Here is a 23,290-nt window from a genome sequence, read left to right on the forward strand (position 1 = left end):
CATTCAATAAATAAAAATCTTCATTTAAGCCCAAGATGCAAACTAAAACATATGCATGTAGGAAGCAGTAGGAAGCATCTAACTAGTACAGTGTGGTGTTCTATAGAGATTACGGGTGACTTTTGGGGCTGGGGTGTGTGTGGGGAGAATCAAAGTAGGGCAGAGGAAGTGAATTCGATCTGACCTTTCTGAGAAATATTGGATAATGTGACTAACCTTTTGTACTGGTAAGTAAATGCATTGTCAGAGGCAATTGCTGGACTATACTGATAAAAAAATAATTAAGAACAGTGCTTTAGAATAAGCCTGATAAAGAATGTTAAAAAGAAAAAAAAGGAACATGAGAGTAAGCTCAGTGTACCAATAATGCAGATTGGATAGTTGCTTTATGAATTGGTAATTGACATAGTCTCTGATGGGATAGTGACACCAGCAGTTGAGTCAACTTCTGCCTTGCAGAAACGAGGGACTAGAGCTGCCAGATATTCATATTCTTAATGGGATTCCAGAAATTTCCATTTCTTGGTTAGAGCTGCAGCTTTTAAAATGTTGGTTACTATTTAATTTTTTTAAAGAAAATACTGTATAGGCCAAAAAAACCAAGTCTGAGGATAAAATCTCTACCCCAGGCTACCAATTTGTCAGCTCTAGTAACAGTCTGCCTTCCTTCAATATAATAAACTCAGAAAAAAGGGGGGGGAAAGGCTGTGTATAAGTTTTGACCCTCACTTTGTTTTAACAGATAAAAAGTAGTTTTTGAAAACATTCATCTATTCACCTGCACAACTATTGACCACGATCACATTATCAAATTATAATTTAACACTATAAATAATTTGACATGTTTAAAATAATTTTTTACCTTTTATTTTTCCAAATTTTCCCTGAGTATGCCTCTTATTTTGTAGACAAGGATAGAACACACATAGTACTATGTTGGGGCAGAATATAGGCAGAATTTAAGGAAATGAGCTTAATTATACTGACTGTGGAAGACAATACCTCTTTTAGGAAAAAAAAAAAAGGGAAAAATGAACCAGATCCAACAAACAATAAACAAAAGACAGACGCCAAGCTGAGTTTACGCCTAAAAGAAACTAAAATTCTGGGTGTGACATGCCCTGCAGAGCTGTCTCCTTACCTGTCGAGTCCTCTGAGGGCTCCCACCGGTACTGCGGGGTAGAGTACAGCTCAGCTTTGGCAGGGCCGTTCTCTATGGGAAGACTGGGGTGGATGGTGTGGTAATCTACAGGATTGCCATTCACGGTCACCAACAGGCCCTGCCGGGGGAATGAGGGACAAAGGCAGACCTGTGACAGCAGCTACTGTTTTCAATATAGACATACCACCTCCTTACTTTACACCAAGGTATAACTCAACAGTGAAGAATTGATTGAAAGCTGAACAATTTAGCCAACGTTCCCTTTAGCGAAATAAATCCTGTCTAAATCCTTTTCAAACCGATTCTCCATGGAGTCATCGCAAAATGTAAACCTAATCTTGTCTCACCTCTGCTAAACACCATACAATGTGCCCTCTGTTCTCATTATAAAGTGTAAACTCTGGAGAGGGCTGGCTGAGGCCTAATGATCTGGTTTGACCTTCTCTTGAGCCTTTGTTCTCATGGCTGTCCTCCTCCCAGTCATCCCGCCAGCTGTAAGGAACTCCAGACCTTCCCTGGGTCCTGGTCGGGAGCATTGCTGCCCTGGACGCTGCTTGTCCTGCCCCACAGCCCGCCGGACTCCGCATAGGACTAATGCAGCAGGTCTCAGCTTAGATGGCACCCCTTCTAGGTGTCTCTGCTTGACGCAGCCAGCTTGCAATTCCCTTATTGTAGCACGTCGTACACTAAGCACTTTCTTTTTTCCCACCTTTGTCTCTTTGGCTTTACAATTTTTTAGGTTTATATATAAGCATACACATACATATACATATATGTCTGTGTGTCCATGGACCTGCAAGACTTCCTATTCAAAGTATGTAATAGGCATATCTGCAAAGCAAAATGCTTTTTAAAAATCCTCCAACATGGCTTTTTAAAAGTTTAAATACATTATGTATGATTATACTCAAGCTCATATGAGTCGGTGTTTTAACAGCAATAAACCAGATATAATTTATGCAAAACAATTATTCCAAAACATATAGAAAATTTATAGATAATTAAAGTATACTCAAAGGAGTTAATCTGATTTATGTCACTTTTACATCACTTACACATGCATAAATAGTAATTCTAAGGATATACTAACATCGGATGGTTTGTAGTCATCTTGGGCCATAGATAAAAGCTGCAAAAAACAATGCAGGACAGCATGTTAATATGTAAGCGGAAAGCACTGTAATGTTTATGTATATTTATAAAGTTTTAGTACGCATTTAGTACACATTTCTATTCTCTTAAACCAGCTCAATGCTAGTATGTTAAAACTGCCATGCAAAATATAAAGGGACAAATAGTTGAACAAGATGTTGCTGTTTATTATAACCATTTTCCAGTTTCTGATGTTAACTTTTTTTTTTTTTTTGTGGTTTTTACATCTCACGTTTTACAATGCAGTGCAGAAAGATTCTGGATGAGTAAAAAAGATATGCTTTAAAAAAATGTTGATGGTGGGGAGGGGGAGCAAATGATTATTAAAAAGAGGTAGGAAAGAGAACCCATAAACATCTGGACCATAGGTGTGTTTTTAGGCAGATTAATTATAGGAAACGGTCCTTTCAAATGTAAGCTGAAGATCTCAAATTGATTTCTTTTAAATGACTTTTTAATTATAAGAGCAAATAAGCAGTCATAAACCACATGACTACAAAAGTTGGTTGTTTTTCAAGCGTTTTGTTCTAATAGATTAAGCAGTTTGATTTTATACTCCTAAAACCCTTTGAGACCTCTGCAGAATGTGTTCTGAAAGAGTTTAGTTTTAAAGAACTAGATGAAGAAAAATTGATTTGTTGTGTGGTTTGTTATTACTTTAAGATTTTCATGCTGTCTATAACAAAATGACTATTATATGCCTATACTTTTTATCTGTATTAGTGTCAGGTGGTTTGGGTTCCCTCTAAATAATAACCATTTGCTGTGCTAATGGTTACCCAGCATTTTTGGTTAGGACTCATTTATATTCTTAAAAATCACTGAGGGTCTCAAAGTATATTTATTTATGTGGGTCCTATCAACATCTACCTTACTAGAAATTAAAATTGAGGTATTTTAAAAAATCAGCTATTAGTTCATCAAAAATTAAAAGGCCATTACATGTTAATATAACTTTATTTCCCCACCCAAAACCCCAAATAGTAAAGAATAGCATTGTTTTATGCTTTTGTATATTTTTAAAAATATCTGGCTTCAAGGAAGGCAGCTGGATTCTCATATCTGTTTTTCAATCTGCTGTGATATGTTGTTTTGATTGAAGTATGTGAAGAAAATCTGGCTTTATTGAGCTATGTGGTTGGAAAAGAAAGGAGTATTTCAATAGTCTATCCAGATAAGTATGCATAGTTTCTTCGATACTACACCAAACTCAGAAGGTTAGTTACGCTGTGGAATCTGAAACCAAAGCAATGAAGTTTTCACAGTCTCTTACATTAAAATCCACTGATATACAGGCATATCTTGGAGATACTGTGGGTTTGGTTCCAGACTACAGCAATAAAGCGAGTATTGGCAAAAACAAGTCATCATCTTTTTGCTGGTAGAGGGTCTTACCTTCAATTCATAAAAAACACAACATCGTGAAGAGCAACAGAGCAAAGTGCAACGAAGGTATGCCTGTATTCTGTACCCTGAATGGATCTTTTACCCACACATCATGATATCACGTGTTGGTGATTTGCTTCAGTGAGGTATACAACTGTACCAAATATTGACGCATTTCATTACACAATATTTAAAAAGCACATTTGTTGATATTACCACTAATCTCATTGGAAAAGTACTCAAGTATTGAGAAGTTTTCAAGCTCTCAGTAGTGTATGCAAGTTTTCCAATATTCTAATTTTCACTCAGAAGTTTAAATTTTATCACATACTTTGTCAGTGGATGGACTCACTTCATTTATTTTCTGGAAATTGTCTAACAAATATCCACATCTGAGTAACCACAATTTACTTATTATCTGTTCTTTCAAGTAAATCTGGTGTTTGGTGGAAAATGGCTAGTTCAGCTCATACTTCCAACAACCGGTCAAGTGCTTTTCATTGTTAGAGTTGTCATATTTTAGTATGTGACACTTTGTGTTGATTTCTCATTTTGTCACACGGAATGTTAAAGAGTTGTGTGCTCTAAGGTTGAGATTTAAGAAAATTAATAAGCATTTCTGGTTCATCAAGGATATTCTTAAGTGGAATTGGCCTTTCTGCTTTGTTTTCTGCAAGTGTGTGTCCATGAAGAATTGACCACAGCTGTGGGGGTTTGTGCCACTGCCTAGAGTTTGTGCTTTTGTACCATTAGAGCAAATGTTAGCATAGTGGAAAGGCAAATATTTTACCTATTATTAAAAAACTCATTTTGAGCTTGTGGATTGTTGTCAAGAGTCTCAGGAATCCCCAGATGTGCACAGACCTCACTTTGAAAACTGCCGTGCTATACTCTGTAGATGTCATCATTTATAATATGTGCATGATGTGATGAGAGAGAAAAAAGGGCCTTTGGAAATTCTCAGACATCTTAGGGTACAGCATTTGCTCCGTATTGCTGTTAGCTCTCTAACACAGTTCATTCATTGTTCCACATTTTCTCAGTACAGGACAATCAGGCTTAGAATAAAACCATGTGTCAGAGAAACTCACCCACCAACAAATAAATCAGACAATCTACTCTTCAGTTCTTTAACATGCTAGGAAGGAAAATGCTGACCCCATCCAAGAAACAAAACAGTATTTGTCTTTACAGCATTGCAAATGAGCCATTTTAGATGTCAGTATTGCATTAATTGAGTTGAGTTCAAAATGGTCAATAAATGATCAAAATGTTATATGAATTACCCAATTGTTACTCACTTTTCCTTGTCAATCCATATTGTTGCCTCAAAGTAGTAAAAGACGCTTAATTGTATTCATATAGATTGTTTTGATCTTCTCTAAGTGGTTTCTTGAGTTATTACTATAGCTGTCTACCCTATGGAGTGAAGTTATTTTCTGCAATGTTATTTTCAACACTGAGACTTTCACCACCCAGTAATAACAGATGGCTTAATTATTTTTTGTTTTAAATACAAAATTATTTTAAAAAAACTAAGAACATTCTTTCCCTTTAGGATTAAAAAACTTCAGTAGCAAGCACTGGAATATGTAATATACATAGCCCTGAAATACAAAATGGTGTCTTGTAGAGTATGCTAGAGCCGTGATATTTCCTTTGGAAGCGGTCAGTGCCCCTCTTGAACAGTGCTCTCTGGTACTGAGACATCAACAGTACCATTGAACCATTTCTATAAACTGTAAGCAATCTGGGTTTGCATATGATATGATATAACTCATATTCAGCAATATAATCTGAAAACAGCAAAATAAAGCAGGAAATGAAAATTCCTTTCTTCGTGCCTTACTTTTCTCTCGTCGGTTGGGTAATGGGATGCATACCACAGGCTCCGCCTCCTCTTAGCCATTAATCGGATGGGGCCACAAGCCAGGGCTCGGTCCTCCTCTTTGGTCTTCTCATCCTGCACCTAGAGACACAGAATAGCCTTCAGGACCAGCTCAGCTTCCCAGAGCAGTTCCCTCATAAGCCTGAGTGATCAGTGAAACTTTTCATCTTTGACTCAATATGATTATTTTTAAAGTTAATATATAAAATATATGAGACTTTATCAAGACACTTTAAAAAATGACAAAAATGCTGTCCTTTAAATGCTAAGCTCATGACTGCTACTAAGCCCCATAAATTACAGGAATATGCTCTAAGGTTAAATATCCACACCCTCTCAATATGTATTCTAAACTGCACTAGAAAGCAGCTATGTAAATGGTTCTCACAGGAAGAGCTTTCAAAAAAGTGCACCATTAACTATGGAACCCAGCCACGGGCAATCTTTAATGAAGAATAAATTTATTAAAGGCAGACCATCTAGAGATTACACACAATATTAAGCAAGAGCATATGTAAAGCACAGAAATGTGGCCTTGCCTAATGAGACATTGAAATTAGACAGTTGGTCCGGAAGAGATGTTTAAGAGAGGGTGTAAGAAACAGAATGCAGTTGGGTGATTTAGTTTGGTTTTCCAAAAAAGATGGCCCAATAAAAAGGGTGTTAACACACCACTGATACTGGAGCAGAGGGAGGAGACATAGTCTTATTGGCCAATTTCTGGATTCCATTGTGCCAGCATACAGCACCCATGGGAACACTCAGATGTTTTGGTGGGAACTCACACTTGCCAGGTGGGAGCCCATATATTATAACATTTCACTCCGGACACCTGCTACTTTTTCTTTTTCAAACATGTATTGTAGACTTTTACCTCATTTGTAGGCTGGCATTTTTCATGAAATGTACCAGGTCATCTGGAAGCATGATATAATCAGCCACCTGCCTTCCATCATTGCCTCAATGAGAAAGTCCTGCGTCCTAACCCATTTAAAACACAGACCATCTGAAATGTTGACACTAGTACTCATTACATTCTGGCTCTCCCCACGCCTCCAGACACTGCAATTTGTAATACCGCTGTTAACTGTGCGGTCTGAACTTAGATTATCTTCCTAGCTGTCTGCCTTCCTTCATCCCCAGACAACCTATAGCTAAGGAAGCCAAATATTTCATAGGCCTAAGGAGCTATAGCAGCTTTCACCTTTATGACAGCGATGGTACACAAGTTCCCGCCATTCTGTGAGACTGCCTGAGATATCACAGAGAAAGCTAAGGGTAGCAGGACCTCTTGTAAACTTGAATGTCTTAAAGCAATTTCCATTATTTGCAAAACATTGTTCAGAAATAGTTCCCATAGCCATAGGAGTTTTTGTGGAGGAAGCAAACACAACAAACACTTGAAAGAATTTTACTGGCACACTCCAATTTCAGAAGAGAATTGGAGGAGCATGTAGCTGGTGATTTGGAGTCCTTATGACCCATGAAGCATTCTGTTACTATGCAACTGCCATCAGTGAGCCCCAAAGAAAGACGATATGTGAGAACCCTGTGAATAAGGATGGCTTCTGCAGCCCTCATCCCCCAGGCCTGTCTGCACAATGGGGAAGCGGTTTCACACAGGACAGGACAGAGCCCCATTTCTGCAGGGAGCACTTTGGCTGGGGATGGACAGACACATGCATCTCACTGAGTTTCATTGTACTATCTAACTCAGAGCTTGTTTACTTCTTTTGGACTCTTTTTCTCTTATAGAATGTACAGTTCCTCCAAGTAGGAGCCTTGCCTATAAGTCAGTGCTCTATTTCAAGATCCCAGGTTAGTGTCTAAGACAGTTGGCTTTCAACAAATATTTGTTGACTAACTGAGTGAATTAGACTGTGGGTGTGAAGACAGGAAAGGGGAAAGTAAGCAATTGCATCAAGGCTCCGAGCTAGAAGTGGTTCAAGAGGAGTTGTGACTGATTGCAGACTTCCGTCCAGCTGTGCTCAACAGAACCTGCTGCTGACCTGTGAACTCCCCTGGCAAGTGGTGAATAAAAGGTGTGACAACCCTGTTTACACTCACGTAATAATATGCTACCTTACAACTGAACTTATAGTTATTTAGGTCCTGTCATGCCTTCAGAGGTTAGAGGTCTGAAAAGATTTCAAAAACTCCAACCACCGCGATAACAGGGTATGTAGTCACTGAGACCCTAGCTTTGTTTTCAAACATTAGTTTGAACCTGATTTCTACAGTTCAGTATGTGTGTGATTTCAGACCCCTTGACATCTCTAACCTCATTTTCCTCATCTCTAAGATTTCAGACCACTTTACATCTCTAAGCCTTTTCTTCAGACTTAGTTAGTGGATTGAATTAGATAATAAATGTAAACAGCCTAGCATATGGCCTGGCCCATAGTAAGTGCTCAACAAAAGTGAGTCTTTCATTCTCCTCACCACCTACCATTTTTAGCAGCACATGTTGATATTACCAAAGGGAAGCGAGTCTTTGTTCTGATAGTATTTGTATTTACTTAGTACTCTTTGTAGAATCAAAACACTATAAGCAGAGTACAACAGTTATTTTGGGATATAGTGTTGCTTAGTCAGCAGTTAATAGGAATAAACAATTTCACCTGGAGCTTCCAGGTTACTTTGCAGACAACATCATAAAAACCTTTTTATCCTTACAAGGGGCTCTTGCAGCCAAATGCGGATCAGAGTTGCCAGGGTGTAGTACATCACCAGCAGGAGGATGGGGTTGGCGTGGTGGTACCATGAGAGGTCTGGGTTTGCTATGATCTTCCATGTGCTGGAACAGTCTGTTTGAATTACTGATTTTATACCAAACAACCTGTTTAAAAACAAATAAAAATATTAAAAAGATGTAATAAATATCTGTGTCCCTAACACAGAAAAAAAATCTTGTTTTTAATACGTTTATAAGCTATTCCTGGGTTAAACCATTCTATTCTAGATATTTCATGACTCTTATATTATATTATAACATAATATAATATATATTATATTATTATAAAATATAATATATATCCTTAAATCATATATATGTGTATTAGTGTATAAAATTGATGACATTAGCCAGATAATCTTTATATTGGTTCAAAAATCTAGCTAATACTAAATCCTTGCACACCTATTAAAAATGTATGTTTTAATTGTCAATCAGCCCTATTAAAACCATATTTTATTAAAATGTCAAGTAAGTAGTTACACGATACTAAATCTAGCTAAATGAGCACATATTTAGTCTTTAGTAGGACTGAGCATTAGCTATTCAGTTAGTTTTGATACTATTGGGAAAATTTTGAAATTGGACACAGTTCTATGATTCAGCCATAAAAACTAGATATTGTATACCAGAGTTTCTGTTAGGTATACTTCTGTCGATTTTTATTTATCAGCACTTCATTTTTTTAAAGCTTTATAATTGATTATTTACTTTGAAATATAATTTTATGAGGCTTCTTCATTTTTATGTTGATTTCTACTGTATAATCAGAAAGTATCTAATTATAGAATGAGAGATTATGTAAGATTTGATTCATTTAGAAATTCATTTTATATGAGTTTTTTCTAAGAAAAGACTCTACTAAATGATTAAAACTTTTACTTGTTAAGCGAGTCTCATATCTATCTACCCTTTGCATCTTCTACATGTGAACTTCCTTTAGTTTTTATGTTAACATTCTTAATTCAGTTGTAAGACCTTGCAAGACTATATGTCCCTCACCTGTAAAATCTCTCAGGGCTATTACTGTTTTCTATCATAAGACAAGTACAGTATTGGTGAAGTTTTAAACACAAATTTTAAAGTAAGCTAAATAGAAATTAAACTTTAATTTTATTAAAAAATTATACTAAAACTTACTCTTAGTATATAGATCTTTGCTTCTACATCCAGGTAGATTTTTATAATTAGTGTTAGAAAGAAAAAATTCCTGATAACAAAAGAATTATGTACCACTTAGAATGGTGGAACATTTTGAAAATTGTTTTATAGTCCTAGATTAAAATGTAAAATTTTAGAATTAGATGAGCTGGATAGTCTCTGGATTAATATAAGCAATATGTTTCAGCTACCAAGTCCTCACTCTTCTCTCCCCATACCTGGCATATACATTAGAAATATCCTCGTAAATCCTTAGTTTTAAAACACCTGTTTTGCCCCATTAGAAAGTTAGTAGTAATTTCTGCAGTGGTTTGTGAACTGTCCTAAAAGACTTTATATCCTTGAGATTTTTCTTGTTTCTTGAGGTAGGCCTGTATTGCTATAAATTTTTCTCTTAGGACTGCTTTTGCTGTGTCCCATAGATTTTGGAACATTTTGTTTTCATTTTCATTTGTCTCAAGGTATCTTTTGATTTCTTCTTCGATCTCATTATTAATCCATTTATTGTTTAGTAGCATGTTATTTAGCCTCCATGTGTTTGTGTGATTTTTAGTTTTTTTTTTCTTGTAATTAATTTCTAGTTTCATATCATTGTGGTTGAAGAAGACACTTGATAACAAATTAGAGTTGGAGACTATAATTTCAATCTTCTTAAATTTACTGAAACTTGTTTTGTGGCCTAACGTGCAGTCTATCTTGAAAAATGTCCCATGCGCACTTGAAAAGACTGCTTATTTTGCTGCTTTGGGTGAAATGTTCTAAAAATATCAATTAAATTAATCTGGTCCAACGTGTCATTTAAGGCTGCTGTTTCTCTATTGATTTTCTGTCTTGAAGATCTGTCCACTGGTGTCAATGGGTTATTAACGTCCCCTACTATGTGTTAATGTCGCTCTCTCCTTTAACGTCCATCAATATTTGTTTTATATATTTAGGTAATCCTATGTTGGATGCATAAATGATTACAAAGGTTATGTCCTTTTGTTGGATTAATCCCTCCATCATTATGAAATGTCCTTCCTTGTCTCTTATTACACCCTTTGTTTTAAAGTCTATTTTATTTGATATAAGTATTGTTACCCCAGCTTTATACATATATATTTAAGGATGTTTATTCAGCACGAACAGCAATAGTACAAAGTACTAAAATTCTAAATGACCACGATGGGGAATGTCTAAATAAGTTATGGGATATTCATGTGTATTATGGGCTACTAAGCAGCCACTAATATAATAAAGATATATATATGTATATACTTGTCATAGAAAACATTCCAACCTATATTTTTAAATATGTGTTAAATTTTAGAATAATTTTAGATTTACAGAAAAGTTGCAAAGGTTGTACAGGGAATTCCCGATACCCAGTTTTTTCTATTGTTAACTTCTTACATTAGTATAGTACATTTGCAACCATTAATGAACCAATATCGATTCATTACTTTTAACCAAAGTCCACATTTTATTAAGATTTCCTTAGTTTTACTTACGGTCCTTTTTCTGTGTTGGAATCTCATTCAGAGTATAGCATCACAATTAGCCATCATGTCTCCTTAAGCTCCTCTAGACTGAGATAACTTCTCAGACTTTTCTTGTTTTTGATGACTTTGACAGTTTTGAGTACTGATCAGGTCTTCTGTAGCATATCCCTTAATTCTGATGTGTTTGTTTGTTTACTCTTGATTAACAGGAGTTAATGAATTTTGGGAGGAAGACCACGGAGGTGAAGTGCCATTCTCATCACATTATATCAAGGATACGTGCTTTCAACATGACTTATTGCTAAGGATGTTAACTTTGAGCGCCTGGCTGAAGTAGTTTTTTTAGGTTTATCTGTAAAATTACTCTTCTCCTCCCTTCCACACTTTACACTTTGGAAGAAAGTTACTATGTATAGCCTACGCTCAAGGGGTGGGATGTTATGCCCCACATCCTCAAGGGATCAAAATCAGCATAACTTATTTGGAATTCTTCCATATAGAAGAATTGTCTCTTCTTCCCATTTATTTATTAAATTATTTAATTATATCTATGTGGATATGGACTCATGGATATGTATTTTATACCTTGTTGCTCAAATAGTTCCAGCTTTGACCACTGGGAGCTCTTTCGGTTTGCTCTTGTGCTCCTATGACAAGTCCCAACATTTTGTATTATTTTCTGGCACTAAAAGATGCCCCAAGCTCATTTTGTATATTCTCTAACCGAAGCTTAGAGTCAGCCATTTCTCCAAGGAGTACTTGTTCCTTTTATTAGAAACCAAGATTCGGACACTATGGTGTCACTATTTCTATGGCCTCTCAGCTGACAGAGTAAGGAACTCTATGTGCGCAAACTTACCCATGCATATGCACATATCTGTACATATTTCTATACATAACCATCTGTACTATATTAAGGTACATGTGAGTTCATGCTTTTGTCTCCAACTCTAATTTGTTATCAAATGGTTCTACCTTCGACCCTTGCTTATCTGTAAACTTCCGCTCAAACAGTGAGAAAATTGGCTCCCCCATCTGCTGTCCATTTAGTTATTTGTTTCATCCCAGTACATAGTGATCTCAGAATTGTTAACATGTACCTCCAAGGGAAATAACTTTATCGACTAGAGCATAGCGCTTATGTACAATTCTCTATCTTTAGTCTTACAACCTCTACTCATTTCCAAAGTTACTTAAGTCAGTATTTTTATCCCTAGCTCCTTCAGTGAAGTTGTATCACACATTTGTAATACAGTTAGATTCTTTTGTTACATCTGAATTCCATGATGTGATCTTCCGACCTCCTAAATGATTATTTTTAAATTGCATACCTTAAGGTTCACTCTTTATGCTATATAAAGTTCAATTGATTTTAACAAATGTATAGTGCCATGTGCCTACCACTACAGTATCACAAAGAATAATTTCATCACCTTAAAATTTTTCCCATGCTTCACCTATTCAACCTTCTACCACCCTTCCAACAAAATGTCTGGAAACCAATGATATATTTACCATCTCTATAGTTTTGGCTATTTCGAATGTCATTTAAGTGGAATCATATAGTATGTAGCCTTTTCAGTCTGCCTTTTTTACTTAGAAATATGCACTTAAGATTCATTCTCCCAACCTTACTCTGACTTATGCATATATTTTATGTGTGTGTAAATATATAGGGAAAATCTTTGGAAGAATACTTATTATTGGCCTCAGTTATCTCTGTTAGAAAAGAACTGAATTACAAATAGGAAAAAGTTAGAGGATTTAGACTTTATCCAATGAGCATACATTACCACTATAATTTTAAAGAATATTAAAATATATTCTCCGCTACATTTGTTTTCCTTCTTTGTTCATGTCCTTGTATATATCTTAATTGTTTTTACTTCTATAATTGATACAAATAGTTTTGATTAAAAGCTTTTACACTATATACAAAACAGACCTAGCACTTCTTTTTATGCATTTTGCCTATGTTTTGATGTTTAAAAAAATTAAAACTGACCCATTTTCCTTACTTAAACCAACATTTGCCTCCTTTCCTTTTCTTCTCTCCCCTATTTATTTATTTTTCTTTGTTATCCCCTCCCATACAAAGCTTACAAGGATATTTTCAAAAGAAATACTCTGAGAATTGCCAAAATGTGATCGCATCAACCATTTTGAGATAAGAACATGAAAAACTGACATCATCTTCCAACAATTTCAACTACAAGTTTTGCAATGTTATAGATAAAGACAATTGCAACCTTGAACAAGACTTCAGTGATGTACCCCTCTCTTCTCTCTGCTCCATAAAAACTCTAAACCTACTTCCACTTAGGGAGCTAAAATTTTAAGGGGCTTCTTTATACATTGAATTGAATAAAGCATTTAACTTACATTTGAGTATTTTAAACTATTTTTAAATTTAATAATAGAAAAAATAATTTATGGTAAAAAAAATCCTATGCAAAAAACAAAAGAACAACAACAACAACGACAACAACAAAACAATTAAATCTCATGGGCAGGTTATTTTGTAAAGAGATTTAAAAGCAAAAGGCACAAAAAGGTCATAAAATATGTGCCCCAAGGCAAGCTTTGCAATGAATAAACTTGAGAAAACTCTAAATAGCATGATGACTTTTAATTAAAGTAAAATCAGTCTTGTAGTCATATGTCACTGAACTTCAAACTTCAATGGTTTGAGACAGGATGTCAAATTTATATTACTTAATATAAATTTTCCCACCTTCATAAAAGTTTGCTAATAATGGAAAATTTTACCAAGCTTTCCAATTTGAAGTTGTTAGAATTTGGGTGCCTTCTAACTAAACTGGGTATTGGACAATACATTCATCAAAATGAGAAATTAAGCTGCTGTCCTATAGAAATTCTTATTTTAACAAAATAATTGGTAGTTTTGGTGCATTGTGACTACTCTCTTCAATTAAATGAGTCAAGTTTTCTTTCCACTGTTTCCTAAATGATGTCAAAAATACTGTGAACTGAATGTAAAATTCTCAGAGTTCTAGGTGGATCATGGAATTACTTCAGACTGTGAGATGTTGATGCCCAAAGAGGATCCTAGATGTCATGTGGTAAACTGTAATTCTTCTTACTAGCAAATGCATACCAGTATAATGACCATGCAGGTGACAATACTGGGTCATGTGTTCAGAGAAATTCTATCATCAGCAGTCTGAGCATCCATAAAAGTATCAAAGTATCAAAGTACAACACATTCTCTTCCCTTAATATCGAAGGCTGAAAGCTCTGTCTCATCCCTATGACTGCCAAGGTGCTGTGTCTTCTGTGTTCTGGTGGATGCTCCTTGGTGCTTTCACGAGTTCAATGGATGCTGAAATAAATGGCAGAGGCCGGAGTGCACAGGTGAATTTGTCTTTCAGGATCACTAATTTTCGATCTGGCTTTCCGTGGTTCAGTCCAACCATCTCCTCTTTGCTTCCTCAAATGAACCCATGTTCTGGTCTGAAGCACTGTCACTGCCCCCAAATTTTAGTTCAGAGCCATCTTCCCACTGTTGCTTACACCTTTCTCTCTCACTTAAAATGTCCTCCTCTCTCCCTAACAATCCTTACTCCTGGTTCAAGTTGCTCGCAGTTTCCACAAAGATGTTCCACAGCACTTAGTGTCCACATCGGTCTCTTCTCCGTTTTTCACCCCTCACATACCTCAAGGGTTGAACGCTCTCTTGCATTTTTATGGTCATTTATGATTTTCAGCCTAAGTTACTTCACATGCCTTATCTTATTTGGTGGATATTAGTTTCATACTTGCATGTGTATAGTACGTCACCTCAGTGATCCCTGAACTTAAGAACAGGATTTAAAATGTATGCTTTTTCTGCATCACACAGAGTGGGATGTTTTGATCTCCTGGAGAAGCTACTAAATGCCAGGTTCCAGATCCCAGATCCTAGATCCAGGTACTCTCTGTTCCTTTGTCTGAGAGAAGCCCAGGGGTAAGCATTTTTAAAACTTGTCCTCCAGTCTCCGACTCTAGTAATTCTTATGCCACTAAAGTTTGACAGCTCAATGCTAGTCTAAAACAATGCTGAACAGATACAATTAAGTGGAGTTGGAAACATTATCAATCAACTTAGAACATTTCTAATTTCCAATTTCTCATTAGAGTTGAAAGGAAGGAAGAATACAAAAACTCTTACATGAAGACAAGGTACTAAGAATAGCAATGCAGGTGTTTATTTTTATTGAGGCTCTCATAGAGCTACTGTCTGTGACTCATGGGGTGGATACTATCATTGTACTGATTTTAGAGAGAAGGATACTCATTCATAAGGAGGATAATTTACCTAATACACATAGCTCCTAGTAAGTGGCTGATAAAACATTTGACTATAGATCAAACTGACCCTGTGAAGACAGCAGAGGTATTTTGCTTCCTTCAACAAGGACAGAGATAGTAGATGCTTAATACAGTCATGCCTCAGTACCTCTGGGGGACTGGTTACAGATATCAAAATTCTTGTATGCTCAAGTCTCTTAATCAACTCTCTGTATCTGTATGGGTTCTGCATCCACAGATTCAACCAACCTCAGAACCTGAGACTACAGAGGGCCAACTGTAATAATATTTGTTGAATGATGAGCAAAAAAGAAGGAAGGACCAAAGAATTTAAAGCTGTGATTCTATCAATTCCCTTTACATGGAATAAATGATGGGCTCACCTGTCCATGATAATGTGATGTGAAGTGCTTCCCTTTGTGGTTTCTTGTATACCTGGAGAACTGGCTAAAATGTCAGTTCCAAGGGCCACACTCTGAAAATTCTGGACTCTCAAGTCAGGTAGGACCCAAGGATGAGCATATTTTTAGATCAATACCTCAGGTAATCCCTATATATACCAAAATTTGAAAGACACTGATGGGCAGCTTCCCTGGCTAGTTATTGACATTTCCTCCTGGGATGTCTGTCTCCCACCTCCCCAGGTGTGTGTGTGTGTAGGGGGGTGGTAGTGATTTCAGCATACTGCCTGCTCTAATGAGCCAACTTTATAACCCTGGAGAGTTGGAGGGATGAAGGAGGCATTTTTTTTAGAACTGGCTTGCTGACAGCTGTTGACAGACTCGTCTGCAGGAGAAATTTCAGCCCAGAATGGGAAACTGTGACTCTGCTTGTCAGGGATGTGGCAACACTCGAGGGGTACAGTGGCATGAGGATGTGGCAGTAATCATAAAACTGGCACTTGGTAAATGGCTGAGAGCTCGGTGAACACTATCCAGGGAAACAAACACCCTTGGATGCGTAAGGAGTAGTACAAGAATGCAATAGGGTCCTGAGCCTCTGGGATCTCTTTTTCCTGTGCTTCTTCATCTTTGGTCTTTTGAACCCACTGTGGCAACTGTAGCCTCCTTTCTCTCTGTTTGGAGTCACCTGAGGATCTTTTAAAGAAATATTACCTGGCCCAACCTGAGACCATCTGAAATCTCTTTGGTTAAGACTAAAGGTGGCAAGACATTTATTTATAAAGCTCCCCTGTGGGTTCTTATGGACAATCAGAGTTGAGAATAGCTTATCCATGACTATGTTTACTACAAGAATGAGCAACTCTACATTACGAATTGTACACAAATGAAGCAAGTTGTAAAGACATCACCTCATAGAGGCTTCAAGAGTCAGTCTTACTGTTTCAGTCCATTTCTACCCTCAGACTCAGACCAGGCTCATCAGGATTCTCAGATCTCTGGAGAGACCCCTTCTCTTTTCTCCTCAGCTCAGGCTAAATATGCTTTCTCGCCTCCATTTGGAACCTCAAGACTGTTTACAAAAATGTATCTACAAGTCTTTTATTTGGAGAACTCATTAGTTTACTCTTTCCCTAAACCAAAGATCCTCTGTAAACATATCCTCGGCCCTGACTAATATCCCTCTCTAATCCTTGTTTTTGTTGCTTTTTCACAGAGCTCATTACCTTTCTGCTCAGTAGGAAAGTGGTACAGGGGTGTGATTCAGAGTATGGACTTCAGGGTTAGATTTGAATTCAAACTCTGGCTTTGCCACTCCTGTAATGTGACTTGATGTAAATCACTTAACTAATCTACAACTCAGCTTTCTTTAAAATGGGTATACTAGAACCTACCTTATAAAGTTGCTGGGAATATTCAATAAATTAATTAGAACCTGATGCTAGTAAGTGTTCTGTGAACCTCAACTATTATAATGATTAACCCAGCCCCACTATATAAAGTAGGAGCCTTTCACACTTTTTCACAGGGTCATGGGAGCTTCTTGAGAGAAGGCAACAAACAGTGACTGAGTCCTATCAGATGCCCAGTACTTTATACCCACAGCCTGTTTTAGCACCTCATTGATTCCATGAGGCAGGTATTCAACCAATTACAGGATGAAGAACCCAAAACTCCAAGAACTGAAATACTAACAGTCTCACAGTGAGTGAGCCAGGTCAAATGGGAACCAGGCCTGTTTAAATTCCAAAGTCCTTCCATCTCATGAAGCCAAGCTGCTGATAAAAGGCAGAGTGCCTGGAACAGTTGCATGAGAAAGACTTTTCCTTCTCACTTGAGCAAGAAGTACCCAGTTCCCTCTTTTCATACCTTCCTCTATTTTTTTTCAATTTTACAAGCACATTATCATTGACTCTCCTAGGATAAAGGCTTCACAAATGACCTTGGTCTCTTTACTAAGGAGATGGAAGACACAGGATGAGAAATAGATGTTCCAAATTTAGAATATTGAGCAAGAAGCCACTGAAGAGTGTTTATTGTCCAATATAAAACAGACCTTTCTATAAAGACAGAGAAACTTTCCAGATACCTGTTCTATATTTTTCCAGCTTTCTTTACATCATCATTTCATTTAAAAATGTACATAATGTTATGTTGGCAATATGCCTGTGACAAAATTACACAGTAAAACTCCTAACTATGTTCTTACATTGATCATTTATATTCCTAGTAATTCTCACTAAATCCCATTTCTGATGAGCAATGTCTTAACAAATGCTCCATTACAAAAGTCCAATCAAAGCTTTTATATTAATTTCCTTTATGAAAAAACATTTGCTTTCTCTGATACCATAATGAATGCCATTGTTGGAAACTGATATAAATGAGTCATAATAAGCTAATATCATTTTTGCTTCGATTTTCTTCCCATTTGACTATAAAATAAAATTTATGGTTTCATTAACACTTTGTAAGATTCTCCCAGTTACTGGATTACATTAACAAATTCCCACAAAATGGAATAAAATGACTCTCATCTAGACTTAATTACTCTCTGGAATCACTCCCCTCATTATATAGAAAATTTTAAAGTTCTGAGTTATACTAACTTTTTCCCTCTTGACTGATTGTTACTAGAATTTATAATGCTAAATCTTAATAGTGAGTAATAAAGCTGCTACCATGTCAGCAACCAATCTGAAGCCTAATGACTCACTTATTTTAGGGCTTGGAGACATATTTTGAATCACAAATGTTTTTGAGCTGAAAAATATCTTAGCAATTACTGATCTCTATACCTCCATTCATATTTCCACCCAATGCCCTCACCCCTTTTTTTCTGGCCCAATATGACTTGCTCGAGGTCACTTACTACACTGAAAAAACGAGCTAGATATAGGAAGAAAAACTCTTGAAAACTGCTGTCAATCCATGGGTAATTCCACTACTTTGATAATGACTAGATTGAGGTAATGAGCTATATGATATGATGCATATAAAGCAACACCAAAGAACGTGGCACATAATAGCTGCTCAAGAAATTCTGGTGACTCCTACCATTATTATTATTATTAAGTACAGCATGAACTTGGTTTAGGCAAGGTCACGGCCCTTTTTATAATACCATACTGATGTTGCTGGCAAACAAGAATATATAAACGTCCTTTTTAAGATGGAATAGAACCACGACCTTCTCAAGATAAACTGGGTCTCTTTAAGGGTGGTGATATTTGGCACAGATTGGGAGAGTTTGGGTGAGGTGGTAGGAAGTGTGTGTAAAATTTCCAATTGTGTTATTAATATTAGGTTATTCACCAAGAAAAATCTATATTTCATCTTGGTAATGTGATCAAAGAAAGAAGAGGGCCACTGAGGATATGCACAATTATAGATTGGTTTCTACAAAACATGCATTCTTCTGTTGTGCATATGCGTACTGTTATACACTCATAATCTGTGTTAGTTTCTTGTATTAAACAAAGAAATATTGAGGTAAGGGTGATGTGTACTCTTGTTTAGGACACTGACAAGACAGGAATTAATGCTTCTGGTGGACTTGATTTTAACAGTCTTCACTAACTTTGTTTTTATAATTTTCCAAGTTTAGGTTGGGGGAAAGTCTATGAATTCAGTAATCCTCAAGGAGAAAAAGAAGTTCCTTCTAAGGGGGCAACATAAGATTTCTTGGGGTAACCTTTTCAAACTACACGACCTTGCCTGCTCTCATCCTCCACCTCCATCTTTCTGATACATTTACCTGCAGAATGCTCCAGTGCCTCTGAACTCCTGGGATGGGGTGATGCAGTGGGTTCTGAGGGAGAATGGTGGGGCCAGCAAGGAAGCTTGAGGACCACCCATAGACAGTGTCAGAATCTCTTACAAATCCAAAATAATATGGTGCAGTCAGTACAAGTAAAGTCCTCAAATCTAACTGCTTGTGTGTGTGTGTGTGTGTGTGTGTGTGTGTGTATGTGTGTCTGTATGCATACACACAGAGAATTAGTTATGTATAATCAAAAGCAAGGATACACTGTCAAAAAGGCAAGGAAATCAGATGTTCACAGAAAGCAATGTTTCCTGAATTTAGATGGTTATCTTTGCTGGACCAAGATTGGATCTATCTTCAAGGGATCTTTCCAGCATGATTCTCTTTTTTCTTATGGTATCCCATCCATATGAGCATAATACTGCTTTTTACACATGAGTTTTTGCTACTTTGGCTTCCAATTCCGTTTTTCCCCTTGCATTGCATCATATGAAAAACACAGTCAATGTTTAACCATCCTTTTTCATTAGTTTCTTACTTATGCTTTAAATACATTTCCATGCCAAACCCTTAGACACATTTTTTGTGTGTGGGAAAATTGGAATCTGACAGGTTTTACACTACATTGTTTTTATAAGCTTAGAAAAACTTTGCATTCAGTCCCTTGGGCTCTACATCATGGCTTTGAAGTCTTTTTTGGCACGTATATGCCTTAACTACTTGCCAATTTTCTGTAATTGGCTTTATACTACAAGTGCAGAATACTGCCTTATATAAAAGTGTTCTGTCCAAAGGATAATTTTGCACCAGGTAGAAGGTATGAGAGGGTATCCTGTCTTCACAACTGTGATTGTTGATGGACAAGCTGCAGCCATTTGGATATTCCTTTCCATTTAACTATGGAAGACACTCTAACCTCTTCTGATGTCACATCGAGGATTCATAAGAGAACATTTATATTCTATGAGTGTTTTAAATATATGGCCTATTTCCTTTGCCTGCATACATTTTCACCTCTGAGAGAAATGTGAAAAATGAGTCAGGACTATGACTTCCAGGACCAGTTACTTGTCCAGGCTTCTTCCTGTACTACTTCTTATGACAACAAGACCAAGCTCGACACATACGCCATGCAATCTTCCATATTGGGAAGCACAAAATAAGAAGTATTAATGCAGGCGTTTCTACTACACACAAATATAACTTTCCCTAAGTAGCTATAATGTAAACATAGATTTAAATACTTCATTTTAAAGTCCTACATAGTTAATAACTGATGAAGTTACAAAGTGGGAGAGATGGAGACCAATATCAACTAAATGGTTCCTCCAACAAATCAGGTACTATGTTATATGACTTACATCAACTCTGTTGGGTGTCTGCTATTGTTTCCATTATACATGGAAATTTTAGGCACAAATGACTGAAAAGGTAGTAAGTGATGAGGCTTATGAATCCAGGTCTACTGGTTTCAAATCATGCCACCCTATTTCTCAGATGCAGTAAGTGGTGATATAAGAAAACCCTAAGAGTATTAGGGCACCCTAAAAAAAAGGGCAGTAGTCATTGGGAAGCCGCATTACAGGACACATGTATTAATTCATCCCTTTATTTCCTGAGTTCTGACTCTGTGTTGGGCACTATAGTTAGTGCTAGGAATGCCTAGGTAAATAAGATACTATTCCTTTTATCAAAAAGTGCTGCACTCTTGAGGGAATATTACTCAAATATGGTGAAATGCTTTTAGAAAATTGGCTCTGACTTGTTCACCCCATAGGAAGATGGCTGTCAAGATTTTCCTACCATAGAACTGCTTTTTCTGAATGGTAGGTGATGAGAGATGATGGCTTGTCTCACTACTTTCTGAGCAGCAAGGCAGCAGGAGTTAACTCTAAAGTGCACAAGAACTTCTCACTGACCCCACAGGAGGGGATCTCACTCCCTAAGAGAGTAGTTGCTTGTCTGTTCTTGCATTTGAATTTGTAGGAAGTTCTCACTAAAGAGAACTCTAAAAATTAGTGACCAAGGAGATTCATTTAGTGCCAGAAAGGTCAGAGAAATTTAAGGGAAAAGACCGGATAATCCATTTATGGAGTCATGCTCTCACAGAGGAAAGTAATAAATCTGTAAGAAAAGTTAAAGCTAAACTGAATCTACTCAAGGAAGAAACAAACGTATCTAGAATAGGAAATAATCAGCAGAAGTCTAACCAAAACTCAGATCTTCTCACTTCGAGTCCAGGTAAAATGTTACTACATTTTCTGGGCTAAAGTCCTAACTTTCTAAGGTTTATGATGTAGGAAATGGCCATAACTTTTCATGAAATATTCCTGTAATATGATCCAACAAAAAGTATAAGTTGAATGGATTATTCTTGGAAATTTTCTTTTTTAAGAATTCATAAACATATTTTAATGTATAACATGTATCATGAAAATACAGCTCAAAGTAATTTTAAAGAAGGACAAAGTTATCTTCCTGAAGAAATCCTCTTCCATCAATAAATGTCTAATAAGTAAATTATTGATTTTCCCTAAAATATTTTTATGATTTATGGTATCATAAAAATAAAATAAAAATGTGATTTGCTTTTTCATGTCATGCATGTTAGTGTCAGATGTGATTAAAAGATTTCGAGGAGTAAAATACTGACTTCAGGGTCACAGTAACCAGTTCCAAATCCAACAAATCATGGCAATGGATGTGAGAGCTGTTTCTTTATCATTCAGACTAGTAGCGGTCAAGAAGGTAACAATAACCATTTTTCATCAATGTTAACTTCAGGTATGATTTCTTCCGCACTTTTAAGTGAAACCAGTCCTTTCAATAACAAGTAGTAAAAACCTAGCTCAAAAAGTAAACAATATATAGTTTGTAAACAAGCATCTAAATACCTGCTTTTGACAATAAAAGGTCCGTTTCTCATAAAAGAGAAAACACTGGAATTGAATCCATTAAGTCACTTGAAAAGATATTCTACATAAACAGATTAAATCCAACATCTGGACTAGGCTTATAACTGTTATAGTTGCCAGTTTCTTCCTGATAACTACATGTGGAAACTAGAAACTGTATCCTCCAGAATGTGATAAAACGTACATTTCTCTGCCCAATGAATTTTCATGGAAATGTTCAGATTATTATACAACTCCTTTGCATCCATGAAGTCACAGATACACTAGTTAAATATGGAGTATGAGGAGAGCCTAAATGTGACTGATAGAGAAAAGGCTCCTTTTATCTCCTGTGTGTTTGTCAACATAAAGTTCTGGGATGATTGTATAGGAAGAAATAAACAACATTCTGAAGTTCTGTCATCAGCACCAATAATTACACAGAAATTTGTTTCTTGTCAAGGTGAATGATAGGGAATGGATTAACCTTCTGACTAGACCAATCAAAAATATATGAAACAATGATTTGGTACATACTGCACATCAGGTAATGAAGAACAGTAATCTCTGAAGAATGAGAGAAAAGAAGATAATCTCTAAAACTGCTCAAGCTTACTGCACTGAGAGTTTCCAGTTTTGAAATTTCCTCCCCCAATGCTGAGAGAGGAAACCCAGGAAAAGTCTGTCAAGTTCTCTGAGTTGAAGACATGTAGCTTACAGTTGAGGAGAGTTTAGGGATGCGGTGGTAGCTAAATTTTAGGGGACAGAGTACATAAGAGTAAGGAACTATACACACAGAGAAGGCTAGAGGCCAAAAGAGAGTCATCATTAAACACTCTGCAGAGAATAGTCCGGTGCATGTATGTGAGGAAACTACTCTATACTGGTAAAAGAACCACATGTATGTGAAGAAACTAGACTGGCAAAAGAACCACCAGAAGGGATTAGAACTTG

General features: G+C 36.5%; 1 protein-coding gene across 7 annotated transcripts in view; it reads right to left on the reverse strand.

Annotated features, from left to right (window-relative positions):
• PIEZO2 (piezo type mechanosensitive ion channel component 2) overlaps positions 1–23,290 on the reverse strand; it is a 382,528-nt gene that overhangs the window by 105,865 nt on the left and 253,373 nt on the right. For 6 of the 7 annotated variants that reach the window (XR_005649322.1, XM_039845987.1, XM_039845996.1 and 3 more), the window contains exons 8-11: positions 8,265–8,427; positions 5,550–5,669; positions 2,253–2,291; positions 1,142–1,280 (exon numbers count right to left, since the gene is read on the reverse strand). Coding sequence is in view for 6 of the 7 variants with exons in the window: in XM_039845987.1 (XP_039701921.1) it covers positions 1,142–1,280; positions 2,253–2,291; positions 5,550–5,669; positions 8,265–8,427 (461 nt within the window). In the remaining variant the exon portion in view is untranslated. The remainder of the gene's footprint in view (positions 1–1,141; positions 1,281–2,252; positions 2,292–5,549; positions 5,670–8,264; positions 8,428–23,290) is intronic. The other variant, XM_039845973.1, reaches the window with a different exon arrangement.

The sequence above is a fragment of the Pteropus medius genome, unplaced genomic scaffold (assembly GCF_902729225.1).
Source record: "Pteropus medius unplaced genomic scaffold, Ma_sr-lr_union100, whole genome shotgun sequence".
Taxonomy (NCBI): Eukaryota; Metazoa; Chordata; class Mammalia; order Chiroptera; family Pteropodidae; genus Pteropus; species Pteropus medius.